The sequence below is a fragment of the Ooceraea biroi genome, chromosome 6, assembly GCF_003672135.1.
Source record: "Ooceraea biroi isolate clonal line C1 chromosome 6, Obir_v5.4, whole genome shotgun sequence".
NCBI lineage: Eukaryota > Metazoa > Arthropoda > Insecta > Hymenoptera > Formicidae > Ooceraea > Ooceraea biroi.
Window position 1 is genome coordinate 2,970,723 of NC_039511.1, and position 18,167 is coordinate 2,988,889.

The following is an 18,167-nucleotide window of genomic DNA, read 5'->3' on the forward strand; positions in this document are numbered from 1 at the left end:
TACCGGTATTAATTTTCCCATTTACGAATGCACCGGACTGGATTCATCGGCCGCGAACGAGATGTGTGCTGACACGCGAAAATCTCCCTCTCTGGGTGATAGCGCATGGGGACGTTTTCACGTTGGCAACTGGAATCTGCGAGAGTGGAAATTTACGGGTGAATGAGGATCAATCAAGATTACATCCGATCGGGAATGCCTAATGAAGATTTATTCCGTAAACTCAAAATCATCTCGTGACACGTCAATTTAAACGTGCGCTGCGTCTTTCTGATTGTTCGAAATTATCGCGAGATTAATATTCTTGATGTAATGCGTTGTCTTCGGACGGCGCAAAGTTGGCGGAACGAGCTAACTGCATCGTAATGTCGATTAAAGTTGATAGACGTCGTTAACGCACGTTGCACGTGTCGGCTTTGAACGACCGACCGCTGTAATCAACTGTTGTGTCGGTTATTCATTGTTTGAAAAGTATAAAAGTGAGATAGGATAAGAATGGATGAGACCGCGTTGTAATGAAAAATGTATTAACGTTTCGCAGTACGCAAGCAAGTCTACAAGCATTGTAAATAATTAGAGAATATCGTCTCTATTGTTTCTCAACTATAATTTCTTAACCGACAATTTTGAAATTGTAATAAGCAATTTCGCTCTTTTATCATAATAACTTTAATTTCGGTAACTTTACGAAGAATTGATTTAATTTGTTGCTAATCGATCGTTTGTAGTAATAAAGATGTGCATCAATATTAGTAAAATTATGGCAAAATGTACGAAAGAACTGTGACGCATTCAAATCAAGCCAGATTATCCAAGGAAGAGGGTGAGAAATCCGTGACGAGACGATGGCGGTTTTGGAGGGCCGAAACTTGAAGAGGCAGCACTAATCGAAAGTGGTCCGCGGAGACAGATTGAGGGGCGTGCTGAAATAAATCAGTCTTTTGTTTTACAGCCCTAAAACGGCCGTTGGGGACATAACGCGAGCGCGCGCGAAGTGACGTCCATTCATTAAACGCCCCAGCTGCGAGATCGAAAAGGCTCCCGGTGCCGATTCAACAATTCCGGGGCAGCGCGATTAAATAATCTCGTGCATTGTGACAGCGCCATTATTTACGACGTACACTTATTTATTCGCCGCGTGCAACATGCAAATTTTATTGCAGCACATCGCATCTAACGTTGCATCCGTCAAGGTGTCAGCCACGTGGAAGGGAACGAGGATAAACATTTGCAGACAAGAAATAATTGAAAATTGCGATCTAATATTTTTCCTCGAAAGTTTCCTCTATTCTATATTCATCCAAAACATTTATCCATCATTAAAACTAAGATTGGGCATTCTTGAGAAAACTTATACATCTTTTCTCTATTTTTCAGAGATTACATTTTGTCCTTTTTGTACGCGCAATGTAGACTGTAGACGCATTTATCGCCTCGTTAAGAATCCAGGTTCTCTTATGCGGAGCAAAATTGACGAGCGCAGATAAGGCGCGTCGCGTATCTGAACGCTGGAGATGCCTTCTTGGCGGAGAGTCTGTGCACTCTGACACGGCGTCTCGAGATACAGCATCCGCGAGGAGGTCTCGGCTTCATCAGCCACTCCCCAGCGCCAGAATCGTTATCGCGGATCCGCGAGCGTCGCGAACAATTCGAGTTCGAATTGTCGTTGCAATTGTGCGTGCGTGGGTGCGTGCGTCTGCCTTTTAGTCGTGGTACGCATCACGATGCATCACGGTGCATCCAACGCGAAGAGCAATCGCGTTTGCTTGACGCTGATGTAACGTCGGTAATGACAATGGGCGGTCGTGTGTGCACCACGCGAAGGAATATTATGTGCGAGAAGACTCTTGCTGATTGTTGATCCAAGTTGTTAACTTTTATCGCGAAGAAAAAAGTGATGAATTTAATTTAATTGTTTGACCGGTTCCTTGAACTGAGGCTGATTATTGGATTTTGATTTCGCGAGTATTCTGCGAGGATTTATTTGTCTTGAGGGAAATTGATCTGAATTTCAATTACGCAAAATTAATAAAACGTGCAATCTGCTGCAGTGAAACTGCAATCGCTTAAGCTGCGATTTAACGTTGTTGCGCGGGTTAACGCATGTGTATGTAGAACAATATAACTAAATATAGCTTGCGGGTGTAATGTAGACGCCACTAATGAGATCTCATGAATCATGTGAGCTATATATAGACAACGTGCCGAACGTGCATGGCACCGTAATTCATTTGAATTAATCTCGTTTAATTCAATTTCATATTTGATGTTCAAAAAGACCCTCCTAGCGCCGATTGGCAAGATAACTGGCTGCTCAACAAAAGATTCAGTTGAAATGAAATTTCTACGAACTTTGTTCATCTGAACGCGATCTCGATCCGCTCATATCGCCTTCATCGTGCTTAATTTCAATACGTACGTAAAGAATTTTATAGGTTGTTCGTCTTTTATAAAAGACTGCTGATATTTATCGGTGACATTCTAGTGGACGCAGGATGAAGAAGTGCCGATGAAGTATAATTATTGCGCGGGCGCGGGTCAATATTCCGCCACGTTGCCTGGCGACGCTGTTCCTACTCTGAGCCTTCGGAACAACCGGCGCAAAGTGCTCCTCTTCCTTCTCCAGTTGCTCCAGGCAGAAGCCGACCGGCCTTCCACACGGCGGTATCAAGAGCGAAGACGAGGACTTTGTCTTCCGACCACGGTGATCGACTCCTCGCACTGCTGTCATCTCCGTCATTCGCGAAGACAGCTTGGTCAGGTACGTTTCGCCATTTGCGCCCTTTTTATTCGCTGAAATTCCGTCCACCCGAAATCACCTGAAATCACATCGGCTTTCCTGATCTTCTTGACGCTCGGAAGACACGTGACGAGTGTATGATGATACCCTCACTTGCACACGATGATCTTGCTTGTGCAAGGTCTCTCGAAATGCGGTGCATTAAATTCATCCGACGTCGAGTGATTCATTAATTTATTATAATGTGATATTCATGTGCAGTGTTCATTGTTCGTGCGTTGTTACGGCGAAAGATGCAACTTGTTGTGAATATACCGCACGCGATTATAATTTATCGACGTGAGTTGCGTTTCTCGAGACCCCGTTTGATATGCAATTCCGTGAATTCTGCTTCTCAATTTAAACTTCCGGCTTCCGTTAACGTCCACTTTAATGCGATCGCGACCACGCGCAGCACTTTAGTCGCCAACAAATCGCATTTTTTATTCAAGACTTGTCATGTTTCGAGCATAGAGACGCGCACGTCTTCGATCGAAAAAATTGCAATTGCTGATGAATAAATTCAGTATTGCGTAAAGTCGCTCTTCGACGAAAGTACAATTTGCTCATTGGCACCGAGCACAACGCGTTCAATCATCATACATTACGCGCACGGCTTTGGCTTCCTGCTACAGAGTAAGAGAAATAAGTACCTGGAAAAGTTTGCCGCGCTTAAGCGTACCTCGCCCTCAAGAGATCATTAAATCCTGCACGCTATCTGCTGAATTGCAGAACGCCGCGCTTGAAATAAATTCTTGAGCTATTATAGCAACGAATGGCAAAATATTATTACAACTGTTGTATATTAATTATTATAAATTGTCTGTTGACGAATATAATCGAAATGGAGTAATTATATACATATATATAAATTTATTAACGTCTTTATTGTTGTCCTATACCAACTATGCCACTATTACTGTTATACTATTAAACGTTAATTGAATCGTCTACAATGCGCGTGCGAATGTATAATCGAAATAAAATAATTATTTCTATATATTTTTCTTAATTTATTAATTATACGTTCCTGAAACTCGCAAAGTTCCTGAGTACTTTAATTATTGCGCGACTTTCTTCTGCCCATTCATACTGTGACTTCTTTTCGGTAATCAGTATTTTTCGCAAACATCATTTTGATTATATCTTACGTATATTTTTTGTAGTAGCAATATTTTTCAAGCGTGCTTTCTTAATTTCAATTATACAAATTTATAAATTACTTACAAATAAGATTAATTAAGAATGTTATTTGTTAGCAGAAACTGGAAGCGGTGGTATGTGGAGGAAAAAAGACGAGTCATCGAAAAACACGTCTGCATCGTTGCACAATGGATCACACGTAAGAAATACCGCAAGAGCTGTGCCTCAATATTGGTCGTCGTTGAAAGAATCGTGTAATATTAACTTCGAGCGCCTGTTGGGTTTCAAAGTGGGAGATGTGTCAAGTTTTGAGAAGTTTACTCAATTCCTTTATCGTCCGACCGATCCGGCAAGTTTGGGAGTGGCGAGAGCCCTATTTGGTAAGTTTACATACCGATAATATCGATAATGAACAATTATGTCATTAAATGATTTCTGTAATCATAAATTCGAATCACAAATTCAACAATTTTAATTGCAAAATTATACTGAAATTAATCTATGATTAATATCAGTGATTTTAAGTTTGCATTGAAAAAACATTTTACAAATCAGCGCATTGGCCCATAGCCGATATCACGCAATTGAAGGGAATCCTGGGGTGCCTGCCGAATTCCGAAAGAGCATTATTTAGAAATCATTGGAACAAAACAATCATGAAACTATATCGGCGTCGATCGTTCAAGCGAGAGACCAGAAGCTCGCGCGAGGGCGCGTTGCGGAATTAAGTTCGTCACTTTGTGGCTCAGGGGGATAAGCTCATTCTTCCCTGGTTGTTGCTACCGTCCTGTCAGCAGTCGATAGGTCGGAAGGTCAGAAGAGAAAGTCGAGCGCGATAATTTATCGCATTTCAACCTTGCGAATGACGATACAACCCTCCGCCGTGACTTGCTATAGATTTTTCCTGCCCGTTCTTTTCCGCGAATCTACCCTTTGCTGTCGTTTGTATCTTTTCATTCCTGCATCTTCTTCTATTACGTGCTTGAGCGCAGAGGCCGCGCATTTATCAGCAGATGGACTCTTCGAACTTCGACGCAGACAACTTTTGCGTTACGGGATAGGGATCTAACCGCGTAGAAATGCTTAGATTCAGTGCTAAACACAGACTTGATTCCGAAGAGGAGCGATTTCCGCGTCGTTTTACAATCGCAGGTGGAAAGTTTGTCGTGCTCGGCACGCGTGATGTATTCTCATTGAATGAACGCATGATTGCGCCGTCTGTCGAGACGCGATCCGATTTTTGCTGATGTTAACATCAGCGTTCTCCTCGTGCCAGCATCTTCCTTTAGCAATCGGAGATATATTTGATAGATTCTTCCAAATTTGATTGAATTTCGACAGATTTCGTTTTAATGATGAAAGAAGTATTTAATTTGTACTCATGTCATATATTGGTGTATACATCTTGGCATTGGCCCTACCCACCGCAATACTTCATAAATGAAGTGAAGAATTTGAATCGTAAGAACTAGACACAATTTAAGACCTATTAAAGCAGTTATGAGGATTAATGGCTCCAGCCAAGACGATTTGTTTCAACGAAGACACGACCGTGATTTTACCGTCGTCTGTAGAAAAAGTTCATTATTCGCCGTCAGTTTTATCTTAAATAATATTTGTGGCAACTGCATTTTGATACGTAAATACTTTGTAAAACAATTTGATAAGTAAATACTAGATAAGAAAACAGTTTCCATTTCTCTCTCTCAGATTAGGAACAAATATTTTATCACACCATCCAGTAACTTAAATTATGTATAAAAAAATTGCAAGCTCCTTTTATTTACTTTATCCAATTTTAGTAACGTATCTCGAAAATTTAATGATAATTTTGCATCTCCTCAGGGTTGTGCATGGTGATAGACGTCGTCGAGGAGAGAGGACTGGCAGACGTCGACATAAAATGGGGGGACCCATGGGATTGTCACTTTCCATTGATCCACGGGATGAAACCTCCGCCGCTACCATGGATGATAATGATATACGCGGTGATGTGGATGGGTGCCTTTGGAATCGCGCTCGGTCTGCATTTCAAGATCGCCTGTGCCTGCTTCGTGCTGCCCTACTGGTACATATTCCTCCTGGACAAGAGCTATTGGAACAATCACACCTATCTGTACGGCATTGTGGCTACCCTGTTCTGGGGAACGCAAGCGAACAAATACTTGTAAGTATTAGGTGCATATCGCATAAGTTCTTACCGATGTCAATGAATCGCCTCAAAAGATGATTTCTTCTTTCGGCGTGATATTCGGATTTAGTTGCCGAAAAGATGGGAAAAAGTAATAGAAAACGAGAAAATACTTTGCCTAATTTATCGATTATTTCATTTCAAGAAAGGAAAATTGCAAAATCGGCAAATACTTATGCACCGACCTAGAATCATTACTTCTCCGTTCTTAATTTGTTTAATTTTGAGAATCCAATTAAGTAACGTTCTAACTGTCTTGCAGCGCGTTGGATGCTAGCAATGCGAGGCAAACTGGAGACTCCGTGCCATACTGGAATTACTTCATTCTAAAATTTCAATTTTTTGCACTTTACTTCCTGGCCGGTTTGAAGAAATCCGGCAGAGAATGGCTCGAAGGTTACTCAATGACGAATCTGTCTACACACTGGGTTTTCCATCTGTTCAAGTAAGTGGCACTCGCGTCTTTTGAAACGAAGGCGAAAAGATGTATAAGCAGATCAGCGAATACGAGAAATACGTTGCGTAAGATAAGAGAGATATTTTTTGTTCTTAATTAACTTGTTTAGATAAGAAATGAATGCTTTTTTCAGAATATTTCTGACAACCGAGCAGACCGATTTTCTGATCGTCCACTGGTTCGGTTTCATCTTTGATTTATCCGTCGGATTTTGGATGCTGCTTGAGAAAACACGAATACCAGCCATGGTGTTCTGCACAGCTTTTCACTTAATGAACTCGAGACTGTTTCGTATAGGTAACCGGCATAAACCTTATTCTTTTCTTACGTTAACATTTATACAAAACACGGAGAAATAAGACTGCGATAAAAATATGTTTCAGGGATGTTCCCATACGTGTGTCTGGCGACAATGCCACTGTTTTGTCGTGTAGACTGGCCACGTAGATTAGGATCGTATTTTAACTGGCTGCGAAAGACTTCACCGGCTAACATAGACTTAATCGATGCAAATAACGTGAAAAAGACTGATAGTCAGGTAAATGAATCTTCGGGGTCCGAGTACTCCGTGTTGCCTTCAAACGAAACTTCACAGAATGAAACGACGCACAAAGGTAAATAATCAATTTATTCGCAGCGATGCGCTTTAACGCAGCCTCTAAAGTATTTGCAACTCCAGAGAAAACAACGAGGAAAAGAGTAGACCAAAATTATTTTCTTAAATCGAGATCTAAAAAAGAAATCAACGAGGAGATTACGCAGTCACGTAAAAATCCAATAAAGTCCAATGAGAAGAAAGCCAGCGCTTGCAAGAACATTCGGGGAACTCAGCAACCACCAAAAGTTACGAAACGACAGAAGTTCGTGGCATCCTTGCTACTGTGCCATATTGCTCTACAGTTTTTCCTACCATTTTCGCATTTTATAACAAAGGTACATTTTAATAAATATTGAATTTTGTACATTTTTCTGATAGATAAAATATCATAAAATATAAAATATATGTTCTCTTTAAATATACCGTTTGTTAATAAAAATGGAACATCTCTAAGGGCTACAATAATTGGGTACCTGGTATGTATGGTTATTCCTGGGATATGATGGTCCATGCCTGGGACACTATACTCGTAGTCATCAAAGTGCACGACAACGAGAACAACGATATTCGCTATTTGGATCCGGAAGCGTGGGTACAAGGAGATCGATGGACAAAGCATGGGGACATGGCGATGCAGTATTCGCAATGCTTGAGGGTTTGTAGCATTCGCTAAAATTTGACCGAAATTTTCGGCAATTATTTTTCGCTTTCTTGAATCATCGTTACGCATCATTTGTCATATTAATAAAATACTGAATTTAACACGTTTGAATTTTAGAATAATCTGATGCGTCGAAGAGAGGAAGCACTTAGTACCGATCAACAGTTCGAAGATAAGGAGAAATGGATGAAGCTGTCTACGAACTTGAGCATTTACATGGACGTGTGGTGTTCGCTAAACGGACGATTTCAGCAGAGAGTATATAATCCAAACGTCGACACGTTGACGGTCGACTGGCATCCCCTTAAACCTGTTTCGTTCCTTATGCCATTGCTCACGCAGTATAATTCATATCGGTGTGTCCACTTTGTGATTACATTAACGAGTTACGATGAATTTTATTAGTTATTTCACTATTTATCTCCTTGATAAATTATATTGTCTTTCTTCAGATATAAAATGGATGAAATACAAAAGCACGTTTATACCTGGTCAAATTATACGGACGTGTTGTTCGTGGCCGATTTTCCGGAAATGTATCTGGAGAACTACATATCTACCGACTTCACAAACGTCTCTTTGACCGTGCTGGAGGGTACGATAACTTACAGTGATGAGGAATCACCAGATGCGATTACTGTGCTGAAGAGAAGGTCGACATCTGTGAGAACGGGAATGTTTCATCGAGTCAAAACTACGAGCTCTTATCCGGCATGCTATATGTACACCTACACTAATCAAACGAAGCAGCAATTGGATAGCGAAAGGTAACACTTCGTAAATCTTTCGAATTAAAAGCCATATGTAAAAATGCATTTTTAATTCAGGTTTTTTAATGTAACTTATGAAATGTTCAGGATGTCATTGATTAAGACAAAAAATTTTATGCTTTCTGGATCAGCAGACCGTACAATACTTTTTACTTGATATTTTTGCATATTACTTTGTTAATAATTGTTATTAATTGTTATTAATAATTAGAACAAGATAATGCAAATAAAAATATTAAATTTCCATGTATCGTTAAATTATAAATCTTAGAACTCAAACCGATTCGTCTTAAAAATTATACATTTCTCTCTAACATATATTTATTTTTTAGAATGCCATCGCCGCCGGCGGTAGAAGACTCGCTGTCTCTTCTAAAGGAGATTGATCATAAAATTATTGCGTGGACGCGGGCATTTACTCACATAGCAAACGCCTTTTTTAATTTGGTATACGACGTCTCCATGATACGACGAGTGCGCATTAACAAATAATAAGTGTTCATGAGGATTAGTGAAAAAGCTTGCGTGGCTTTTTTATCTCTTGTTAATATCCTTAAGTTTAGCACTTTCTGACAAAATGATTTTTATTCTAATTCAATTAACTTAGATTTTATTATATATATATATATAGCCAAGAGAGTTTGGTAATGAGACAGAACTCGATGATTCTTGAACGAAACTTTTTATTGAACAAATTTACGTTGAATATGCATTCCGTACATACACGTTAGACACATACTGTATAAAAGCAGTAGCATATGTTACGATATGATATATGTTACGCTAAATAAAGTTACAATCAATTAAAGTAATCTAATCAATTGTTAAAAGAATATTATAAAAGAAGACTATTTGTACACATTTATATTTATATATATGTATATACGACATACGAGCAGTATACGTTGTTATGATAGAAAAATGAGTATAGTATAATAGAAATTATTTTTATTATTTTTATATATGTAATAAAATATAAAGTTTCAAGTAAATTAATGTGATTGTATGTTGTAATTTATTATTAAGTATTTTATATTAGTTCATCATTGGTTTATCAGATCAGGTTTGTCTCTTGTCGAACCTTTTTAGACATCTCATTGTTCTTTGCTGAATCTTAATCAATTTTATTTTTTTCAGATTAGTTTGTTAAAGTAGATAACTTGTCATTTATAGAACGTTTACAGAATGATAATCTGTTACTTAGTCATTAAACATCTGTAGAACGAATATTCTTTGTGCTAATTCGCGCCTATAAAATGGCAAATCTGTCGTTTCGTTCTGAATACCGGGTTGTCAAGATACAGGCTCTTTCATTTCTATAATTCATATACCGATTATTTTACTTTTTCTATTAATTCCGAGAAATTCCATCATCTTCGATTAAAAGTGAGTATATAGTAGTACAATTCAACAACGTGCAAAAGGTAGTTTTTCTTTTCAAATACAACAACTCAATGTCGAAATAGACAATTATCATTTTCATATTGTCTAATTTAATAGATCGGAAGAATTTTCGTTCCTGAATAATACTGTTCGCAATAAGGAATTTTCAATACATCCCTAGTTTTATGTAGCACGATTTAACGTTGGATTAAATCTAATTAAAATTTTTCTTTCTTGATAATTCAATGCTCACTGGTGGTGTCGTAAAAGAAGAAAGGAATAGAAAAAGAAAGAAAAGAGGTATGAAAAGAAAATGTTGCGGCGTGACAAGGGAAACCGCACCGGTCAATCATATTCTAGCTTTTCCGCAGTTTTGGAACGTAACCTTGGTTGGATTGGTTACTATGCGGTTTCCTTCTTTAATATACGCTCCTTAAGCAAGGACGATGCCTTTCTGTAGTTCATTTCTTCAAAACCCATTGCAGAGGATGATACTGTGGCGTGCAACATAACATAAAAGACAAAGGAGGTACAAAGTGAAAATACAAAGCTACGGACTGTATCCACAACTGCAAGCAGAAGCTTTTGCTGTAATAGTAAGCACAAATTTTTCGAATTTTAAGTTATGATAATAATTTGGTCCTACCAACATCTTTAATCTCTTCTTTTCTGTTTCTCTCCCTCTCTCTCTCTCTCTCTCTCTCTCTCTCTGTGTCTCTCTTCTTTAAGTTCGTTATATTGTATTATATAAAGGATGCAAAAAAAAGGAAAAGTAATTTATTATTTAGAAATATTAAAGAATAAGTCATGAAACAGAATTAGCAATAGAGAATTACATTTTAACCTATGAAAAGCCATGCTTTTACAAATACAGTTACAAAGAAAGAAGGAAATAGGATGTGGAACACCGTTGCAATTCTATTCCTTTTAACGTGTGTGTTAATACCTATTAAGGCGACATTTAACAACATATTTAAAGTCACTAGTAAGATTATCAATTGATTATCCATTTTAAACATTTATTACTTATAAGAAACACATCTTGTTTTCAAAATTTTAAAACACTCTTATATCTTATTCTCTATTCCTTTTATTGTGAATCGACTTATAACTTATTCGTAATATTTTGTTTCTAATTCCCTATGCTAATTTCTTGTTCTTTGTTTCTTTCATTATGCATGAGTGCATGAAGAATCATAAAGAATCATAGAATCAATTTTATATATATAATTTTTATTCATGTTATTGATATTATAAGCAAGAAGTAATAAAAATAATTAATCATTTAACATAATTGTAAAAGTATTTTAAATTTTTTACAAGAACGAATATTATATGAAATTGTGTATAATTTATTAGATCCATATTGCAATATTCTTGTGTTCCCTATTTATATAGTCTTTAAAATTATTTATACAAAATCAATTTTACATATTTTCCATTTTTTTTATCAATTCTTTTGTATTATGCGTTTAATTACAAGTATTGGTTTGATCAAAATATGAGTTTAATTACAAATAAACAACCTGAAGAAGACAATACTGCTGAAATGAATAATGTAGTGACGACGACAGCTCATCCTTTTTCATCGTTTTAGACGAGGATCCAACTTCTGCAGAAAACAAAAAAAATTCGGAACCCTTAAACATGTGTTCCGAAAAGGATGAATTTACTCTCTTGAAAGAAAAGATTGATATACTTAAGCAAAAATTAGAGACCATACGTTTCTGTAAATGAGTTTATATTTAATAGCATAAATTTTTTAACTACCTAATTTAAAAGAAATTGAATTATGTAGATGTAATATATTTTACAGGTTGCTATACCCGTTTCAATGTGTGATTTATCGGATCCAATATCCGAGGCAAAACAAAATGTATTTATAGAAAATGTGAAACGCTATAATGTAATGGTAGATGACTTAACCAAGTGTTTGTTAAAGCAAACAGATCTATTTACTTCGATACAACACGAGTTTAAACATATTAAGGATTCACTCACGACACGTGACACGGCTCATAATTCATATGTGAGGTTGAAGAAGTCTATCAAACTATTGCGCAATTATTGCGAACAATTTTCAAATGAGCAAATGAATATTATCACAGATATCGCAGACAGACAAACCTTGATAACATGGCAAAATCGAAAATATTACTCACGAGAAATCGCAAATATTGGGGAAATTAGAACACATCAAACAGGAGGAACAAAAATTAAAGGAGCAGGAAGAACTCCTGCATCAACGGATGGAAGAATTGGAGAAAGAAATAGCATTACTTAAAGAACGAGAGAAAAACTTGGACATGCAGAGTAATCAATTTTTGAAGGAGAAGAAACTATTGGAAGAAGATAAGATTAGCATAAAGCAAGAGAGGGAAATGTTCGTTAAGCAACGTGCAGAACTTTGCTATACTCAGGAGTGTTGGAACGATGAACTCATAAAGTATTTGGTGGACAGCAATTACTTCTTCTGGAATTTAATCGAGCAAATGCCCAAAATAGTATACATGAAATGTGAAAATAGCGTGGACCAAAACTTGTTAGACAGACAACAGGCAGAGTCATAAAAAAGGCGATTGTTAACTTAGTGAGTACAAAACATGTTTTTTAATTTGATCTGATTTATACATATCGTTGCGATTTAAAATGAAATACAAAACACACTTCATGTTTATATCTTCTGTTTTTACGATTAACTTTTCTTTATGTAGGTCAACCGTTATTCTCCATTAAGATTGCACGATTCGGTTTACGAACGTAATCTCGTCCGTCTCCATCGAGAGAACCTTTCATTAATGTCAGACAAACATCGATTAGAAAGAGAGTTACATCAGCAATGTGAGTACAGCAAGAAATTGTGCCAAATATTACAATGGCACAAGATGGACATTCCAGACTTCCCAAAATCCAGCTTTTCAGACTGTCCAACACAAGATGCAATACAAATCCTCCCCTTAATATTTTGCATGATTTTGTTTCTTCTTCTTACTTTATTCTTGGTTTCTTAATGAAATCCGCAAAGATGTTCTAGATAACGAATGTAAGGAATACACGTGTAAATTAAAATATGTTTGGTTTTTATTGCACATTAAATATCACGTCTTTTACAAAGTATTTTATGTATATAACAGAAAAAAGGACTTCTTTCAAAACAACTTCGATTTACTCCGTAAGAAAAGTTATACCTTTATGAAATTCTTTCTGAAATGTCAGAAAGGATTCTTTTTGAGTTCATTTCGAACAAGTTACACGAATTCATAAAGAATTCAAAAAGGTGAATCCTTTGCGAGTTCATAACGATCACCTCTGCTATCTGGTATATAATGAATTTTAATTTAATAATTTTTTTTATTATCATATTATATGTTATATTATATATACATTATTACATATACATTATTTTGTATCATTGTAATATGCTTCAAATATGAAACCATATATGTATAACAAATATAACTTGATACCATCATTTTTTGCTTATCTGCTTTTGTAGCATTTTATATGATCAATCATTTATTTAATTCTACATTTTCCTTTTCTTTCCTTCGTTTTTTCATTTCATTTTTGTATATTTGTTTATTTATAAATGCAACATGTTTTGCTTCGATTTATAATATAACTTAATGAAAATCGAAGAATTTTCATTGCTGAATAATACTGCTTGCAATAAGGAATTTTCATATCCCTAGTTTTACCGATGATTTACCGATGGATTAAATAAAATTTTTCTTTCTTGTTATTATACAACGCTCACTGTATTATATTGTATTTTTGGTGGTAGTGAAAAAGAAAGGAAAGAGATATATGAAAAGAAAATATGCGGTGTGACAAGGAAAGGTGTACCGTCCAATCACATTGCGACTTTTTCACAGTTTTGCAACGTAGCTCTGGATAGGTAGCTATGCGATTTTCTCCCTTAGTTTGCGCTTTTTAAGCAAGAATGATGCACCGTTAGGCAGGTTATGCTTCTGAGACAGAGAAGAGCTTCGGAGTGCAGAGGATGATGCTGTGGTGTGCAGACGTGTGGCTTGACATAACAGACAAAACGGATACAAAGTGAAAATACAAAGATAGAGATTCACAACTGTAAGAAGAAGTTTTTGTTATAATAGTAAGTATAACTTTTTGTAATTTATATTTTTTTGTATTTTGAGTTATGTTAATAATTTGATCCCTCCAACATCTTTAATCTCTTACTTTCTCTCTCTTCGTCGTCAAAGGGGAGGAGGTAAATACTGATTGTCTAATTGTCTAATGACAAATGATGCTGCAGCCTCATTTTTATGCTATTCGTACCAAGATTTTTCCCCTGACGGGCAGTATAAATGTTGGAGCTCCTTGTCGGTCGAGATTCTATGGCAACATATAGTCTAAATTGCTTTTTTAATATCTTCAACCAAATCTGGGTATCGGTATAGCTAAGCTAATAATTTGACAGATCCTTCATTAATTTATTAGTTAACTTTGCTTTTTGCGGAGTAATCGATGTTGCATTCTTTTTACTTTTTGCCTCCTTTCCTTTCTTGTCTTCAGCTTGTTTTCTTGCTTTCTTACTTGTGTAAGCACAAAGGTTTCAAAAAGAGATACTACGAACAATTGGAACAGGTATAAAAAGGAGTCAGGTAGTGTTAGGATCTCGAAACTTTGGCTCGTAGTTCACAGTTACGCGAAGCACGCTTCACAAAAGCAACTATAAAAGCCGAAATATTTGGAATTCTTTACCAAAACGTAATAGTACATTATAAATATATATATATATATATATTTTTTTTTCGATAAACTAAAAACGATCGATTGTTTGAAAGTATCACTCTAGAATGATCCCTCGATTATTTCAAATAATTGTAAAATTATTTTAAATTATATTTTTACAAGAACAAATATTAGAAGATATAAAATTGTATATATTTTATTAGATCCATATTGCAATATTCTTGTGTTCCCTGTTTATATTGTCCCTCAAATTATTTATATTAAATCAATTTTGAATATTTTGCAGATTTATCAATTCTGTTGTATTATTACGAATTTAAATGGACCACCAAGATATGGCTTCAATCCAGAATGTTAATGTTAGTGATGTTAGTGACGATACCGATAGCTCGGCCTCTTTTGTCATAATAGACGAGGATTCAGCAGACGAAGTTGACGCTTCCTTGTTAACTTCGTATATTCAACAGAAAAGCACGTTATCTGTATGTACATCGTAATTTTACTCTGTGTCATTTAATTATTTGCTTTGAAGTGGAAAAAATTTATAAACACTCTCTGTTATAGGATTTTAAAGAAATAATATTACTTAAAGAACAAGAGGAAAACTTGGACAATCAGAGTGATCAATTGTTGAAGGAGAAGGAACTATTGGAAGAAGAAAAGACTAGTTTAAAACAAGAGAAGGAAATGCTCGAAGAGCAGAGTGATCAATTGTTGAAGGAGATGAAACTATTGGAAAAAGACAAGAATAGTTTAAAGCAAGAGAAAGAAATGCTCGACGAGCAGAGTGATCAATTGTTGATGGAGAAGAAACTGTTGAAAGAGGAAACTTTTAGTTTACAGCTAGAGAAACAAATATGCGATATGCGTCATCAATTGTTGGAGGAGAAGAAACTGATAGAAAAAGAAAGGGCTAGTTTAAAACAAGAAAAATACATGTTCTATAAGCAGTATGAGAAATTGCAAATGAAGAAGAAATTGTTGGAAAAAAAAACTATTAATTTAAAGCAAGAGAAAGAAATGCTCGATAAGCAGAGTAATCAATTGTTGAAGGAGAAAAAACTGTTGGAAGAAGAAAATATTCGTTTAAAGGAAGAGAGACATATGCGCGATATGCAGAGGTCGGAGGAACTTTACTCTTCTTGCGAGAGGCTTTCCAATGCTTACAAGAAACATTTGACGGGCGGCAATCAAAAGCTCCAAAAACGTTGTGAACAATTGCTCGACGAGAAACGTAGCATAGAAAAGCAACTTATAGATGAACGGAAGCAACATGAGGATGCAAAGAAGAGAATTGTACACAAAGTAAGTGTGAAACTTTTTTCTTAATTTGGTCTGATTTACATGTGTCGTTGTAATTTAAAACGAGATACAACAATAACACGCGCGCGCGCGCACACTTCATGCTTATATTTTATTGTTTTTATGATTAACGCATTTCTTTATATAGGATGATACTATCTGTGCACTTGAAGAGGTAGTAAGCGTCTTGAAAGATGAGCTCACTTTTATAAACAAGACCAGAAGCCCGTTATGGCCGTTTTAATCTTTTCGTTGCGATAATTTCTTTTGATTGTGATAATTAAAAAAGAACGCAGATTGTAGTATACGCTGTAAATACATACCCTATAAAATAAACTTCTTTCGTTTCTGTACACTTTCTCCTATTTAGATGGTAATGGCTCAACACAGTTGAACAACACACATACATACATACTTCATACTTATATCTTATTGTTTTTATGATTAACGCAAATTTCTTTATATAAAATGATACTATAATATATGCACTTGAAGCGCTAAGTAAAGCTCTTGGAAGGTAAATTTATAATTGTAAATAATAATAACATAAGCTGCGTGTAGCAACCGACGCACAGTGGGATGAAATGCAAATCTAGCTGGACAAAACTCTAACTTTTAAAATTTTTAATTTTAAATTTTATTGATTGAGATGATGAATGTTCGGTGCATTGTGACAAAAGATCAGCTGCAGCTCTTTTTCCTTCATCATATAATGATATTTTTGCCGCAAATATAATTTCTTCTGTTGAGATATTGTTTTTTAATTCTTCAACCCTTCTTCGTTTAGTTTTATTACTAGCATCCGCAAATCTTTTCTTTGGGCGACCGCCAACATCTTTTGTTGATGATCGAGACTTTATTTCTGAATTATATCAAGTTTTGTATTATAAAAAAATATTTATATTTAAATATTTACATTAAAAATAATTAATTAAATTTTTTATTCGATATTGATTTACGTACCTTGCAGTTCTGATAATGAAAAAGGAGCATCTAACCAAGTTGTATATTTTTGTAAAAATTTAGATTTTATTCTTCTAACACCTGTACCTTGCCATTTTGACCATAAGTGTGAACAAAAATTAGAAATTTTTGATTGTAAAATTTCTTCGAATTTAGTAGTAAATTCGAATCTACTATTTTCCAATAATTTATTTTTTATATAATTAAATAAAGATTCTTTTGATGCATTATTTGAAAATGGTAAGGATTGATTTTTTAAAAAGTCATGTAAATCTCGATTTTTAAACGTAGGAAATGCCATGTTCTTAATAAATAAATTTTTTTAATCTAAAATAAATAATTATTATCGTATTATATAATTGAATTTCACTATTAGGTAAATAAACGATTGTTTGGGTTGCACGGGAACAAAATGAATAAAGATATTTTTCAATATTATTTAAAATAATCTCTTTCTCTTTCTCTCTCTCTCTCATAAAAGATAGAATATCTGCAAAAGTTGCAAAAAGTAGCGCACCGTTTTTACGATGTTTAAAATATGTAGTACAAAGAATCTAATCATAATATGATTTCTTTGGATGAAACCGGATGAAGCCTTTTCTACTCAATAATATAGTATACTAATCACAATAAAATAATACTTACTTTTTACTATATTTCTTCCAATATATAAGGATTTAAATAAAATAAATAACATAAACTAATAGAACGTAATTTTATCTTTCAAAGAAACACAAAAATATTAAAATTTAATTACAAAAATATATTTTTATAATTATGCAAAGACACAATGCGTTTCCCAGTAAACAATTGCTCTGAGAAACTAGTTTTTATGGGCGTTGTTATGACAACATCAGAATGTTTTACTGACCTTATTAAGAGAGAATCTGCGTTAGTAAAGTATTGTTAATACTTATATAACGCAGATTCTCTGGGACGAAATGCAAATCTAGCTGGACAAAACTAAAAAAATCAATATTTTTAAATTAGTCAAATAACATAGTAAAGTATTGTTAATACTTATATATGTTATTTGACTAATTTAAAAATATTGATTTTTTTAGTTTTGTCCAGCTAGATTTGCATTTCGTCCCACTGTGCAACGCTGGAAGATTATTGAAATCGATGAGGACGCCCCTAATCTTAACATTAACCGCCGGCCCTATAGGTGAACATATAATAAAATCTGATTTCGATTGTACAT

General features: G+C 35.2%; 2 protein-coding genes across 4 annotated transcripts; both read left to right on the forward strand.

The window, feature by feature from the left end:
- Positions 1-2,605: 2,605 nt before the first annotated feature.
- Positions 2,606-9,817, forward strand: LOC105281857 (vitamin K-dependent gamma-carboxylase). Of its 3 annotated transcripts, none has more exons than XM_011343391.3 (11): positions 2,606-2,761; positions 4,039-4,302; positions 5,768-6,089; positions 6,376-6,558; positions 6,704-6,867; positions 6,954-7,184; positions 7,250-7,503; positions 7,623-7,823; positions 7,947-8,185; positions 8,282-8,596; positions 8,932-9,091. In XM_011343391.3, exons 2-11 carry the CDS (start codon positions 4,059-4,061, stop codon positions 9,089-9,091), a joined length of 2,313 nt encoding a protein of 770 aa, XP_011341693.1. In that variant the 5' UTR covers positions 2,606-2,761; positions 4,039-4,058. The 3 variants fall into 3 exon arrangements, with proteins under 3 accessions (XP_011341693.1, XP_011341692.1, XP_026826064.1); XM_011343390.3 differs by having other exon boundaries at positions 4,042-4,302; XM_026970263.1 differs by lacking the exon at positions 2,606-2,761 and having other exon boundaries at positions 4,059-4,302; positions 8,932-9,817.
- A 2,444-nt stretch (positions 9,818-12,261) lies between these two features.
- On the forward strand, positions 12,262-16,353 carry LOC105287307 (golgin subfamily A member 6-like protein 7). The gene is made up of 5 exons (XM_026970264.1): positions 12,262-12,572; positions 12,697-14,096; positions 14,985-15,180; positions 15,263-16,003; positions 16,149-16,353. Exons 3-5 carry the CDS (start codon positions 15,019-15,021, stop codon positions 16,242-16,244), a joined length of 999 nt encoding a protein of 332 aa, XP_026826065.1. The 5' UTR covers positions 12,262-12,572; positions 12,697-14,096; positions 14,985-15,018; the 3' UTR covers positions 16,245-16,353.
- The last annotated feature ends 1,814 nt before the right edge of the window (positions 16,354-18,167 follow it).

Excerpts from the sequence above, each read along its gene's own strand:
- LOC105287307 (XM_026970264.1), top strand. The coding sequence starts at position 15,019 with ATGGACCACCAAGATATGGCTTCAATCCAGAATGTTAATGTTAGTGAT. Across the intron at positions 15,181-15,262 it reads AACAGAAAAGCACGTTATCT|GATTTTAAAGAAATAATATT; the intron begins GTATGTACATCG and ends TCTCTGTTATAG. Across the intron at positions 16,004-16,148 it reads AGAAGAGAATTGTACACAAA|GATGATACTATCTGTGCACT; the intron begins GTAAGTGTGAAA and ends TTCTTTATATAG.
- LOC105281857 (XM_011343391.3), top strand. The coding sequence starts at position 4,059 with ATGTGGAGGAAAAAAGACGAGTCATCGAAAAACACGTCTGCATCGTTG. Across the intron at positions 4,303-5,767 it reads AGTGGCGAGAGCCCTATTTG|GGTTGTGCATGGTGATAGAC; the intron begins GTAAGTTTACAT and ends GCATCTCCTCAG. Across the intron at positions 6,559-6,703 it reads TGGGTTTTCCATCTGTTCAA|AATATTTCTGACAACCGAGC; the intron begins GTAAGTGGCACT and ends TGCTTTTTTCAG.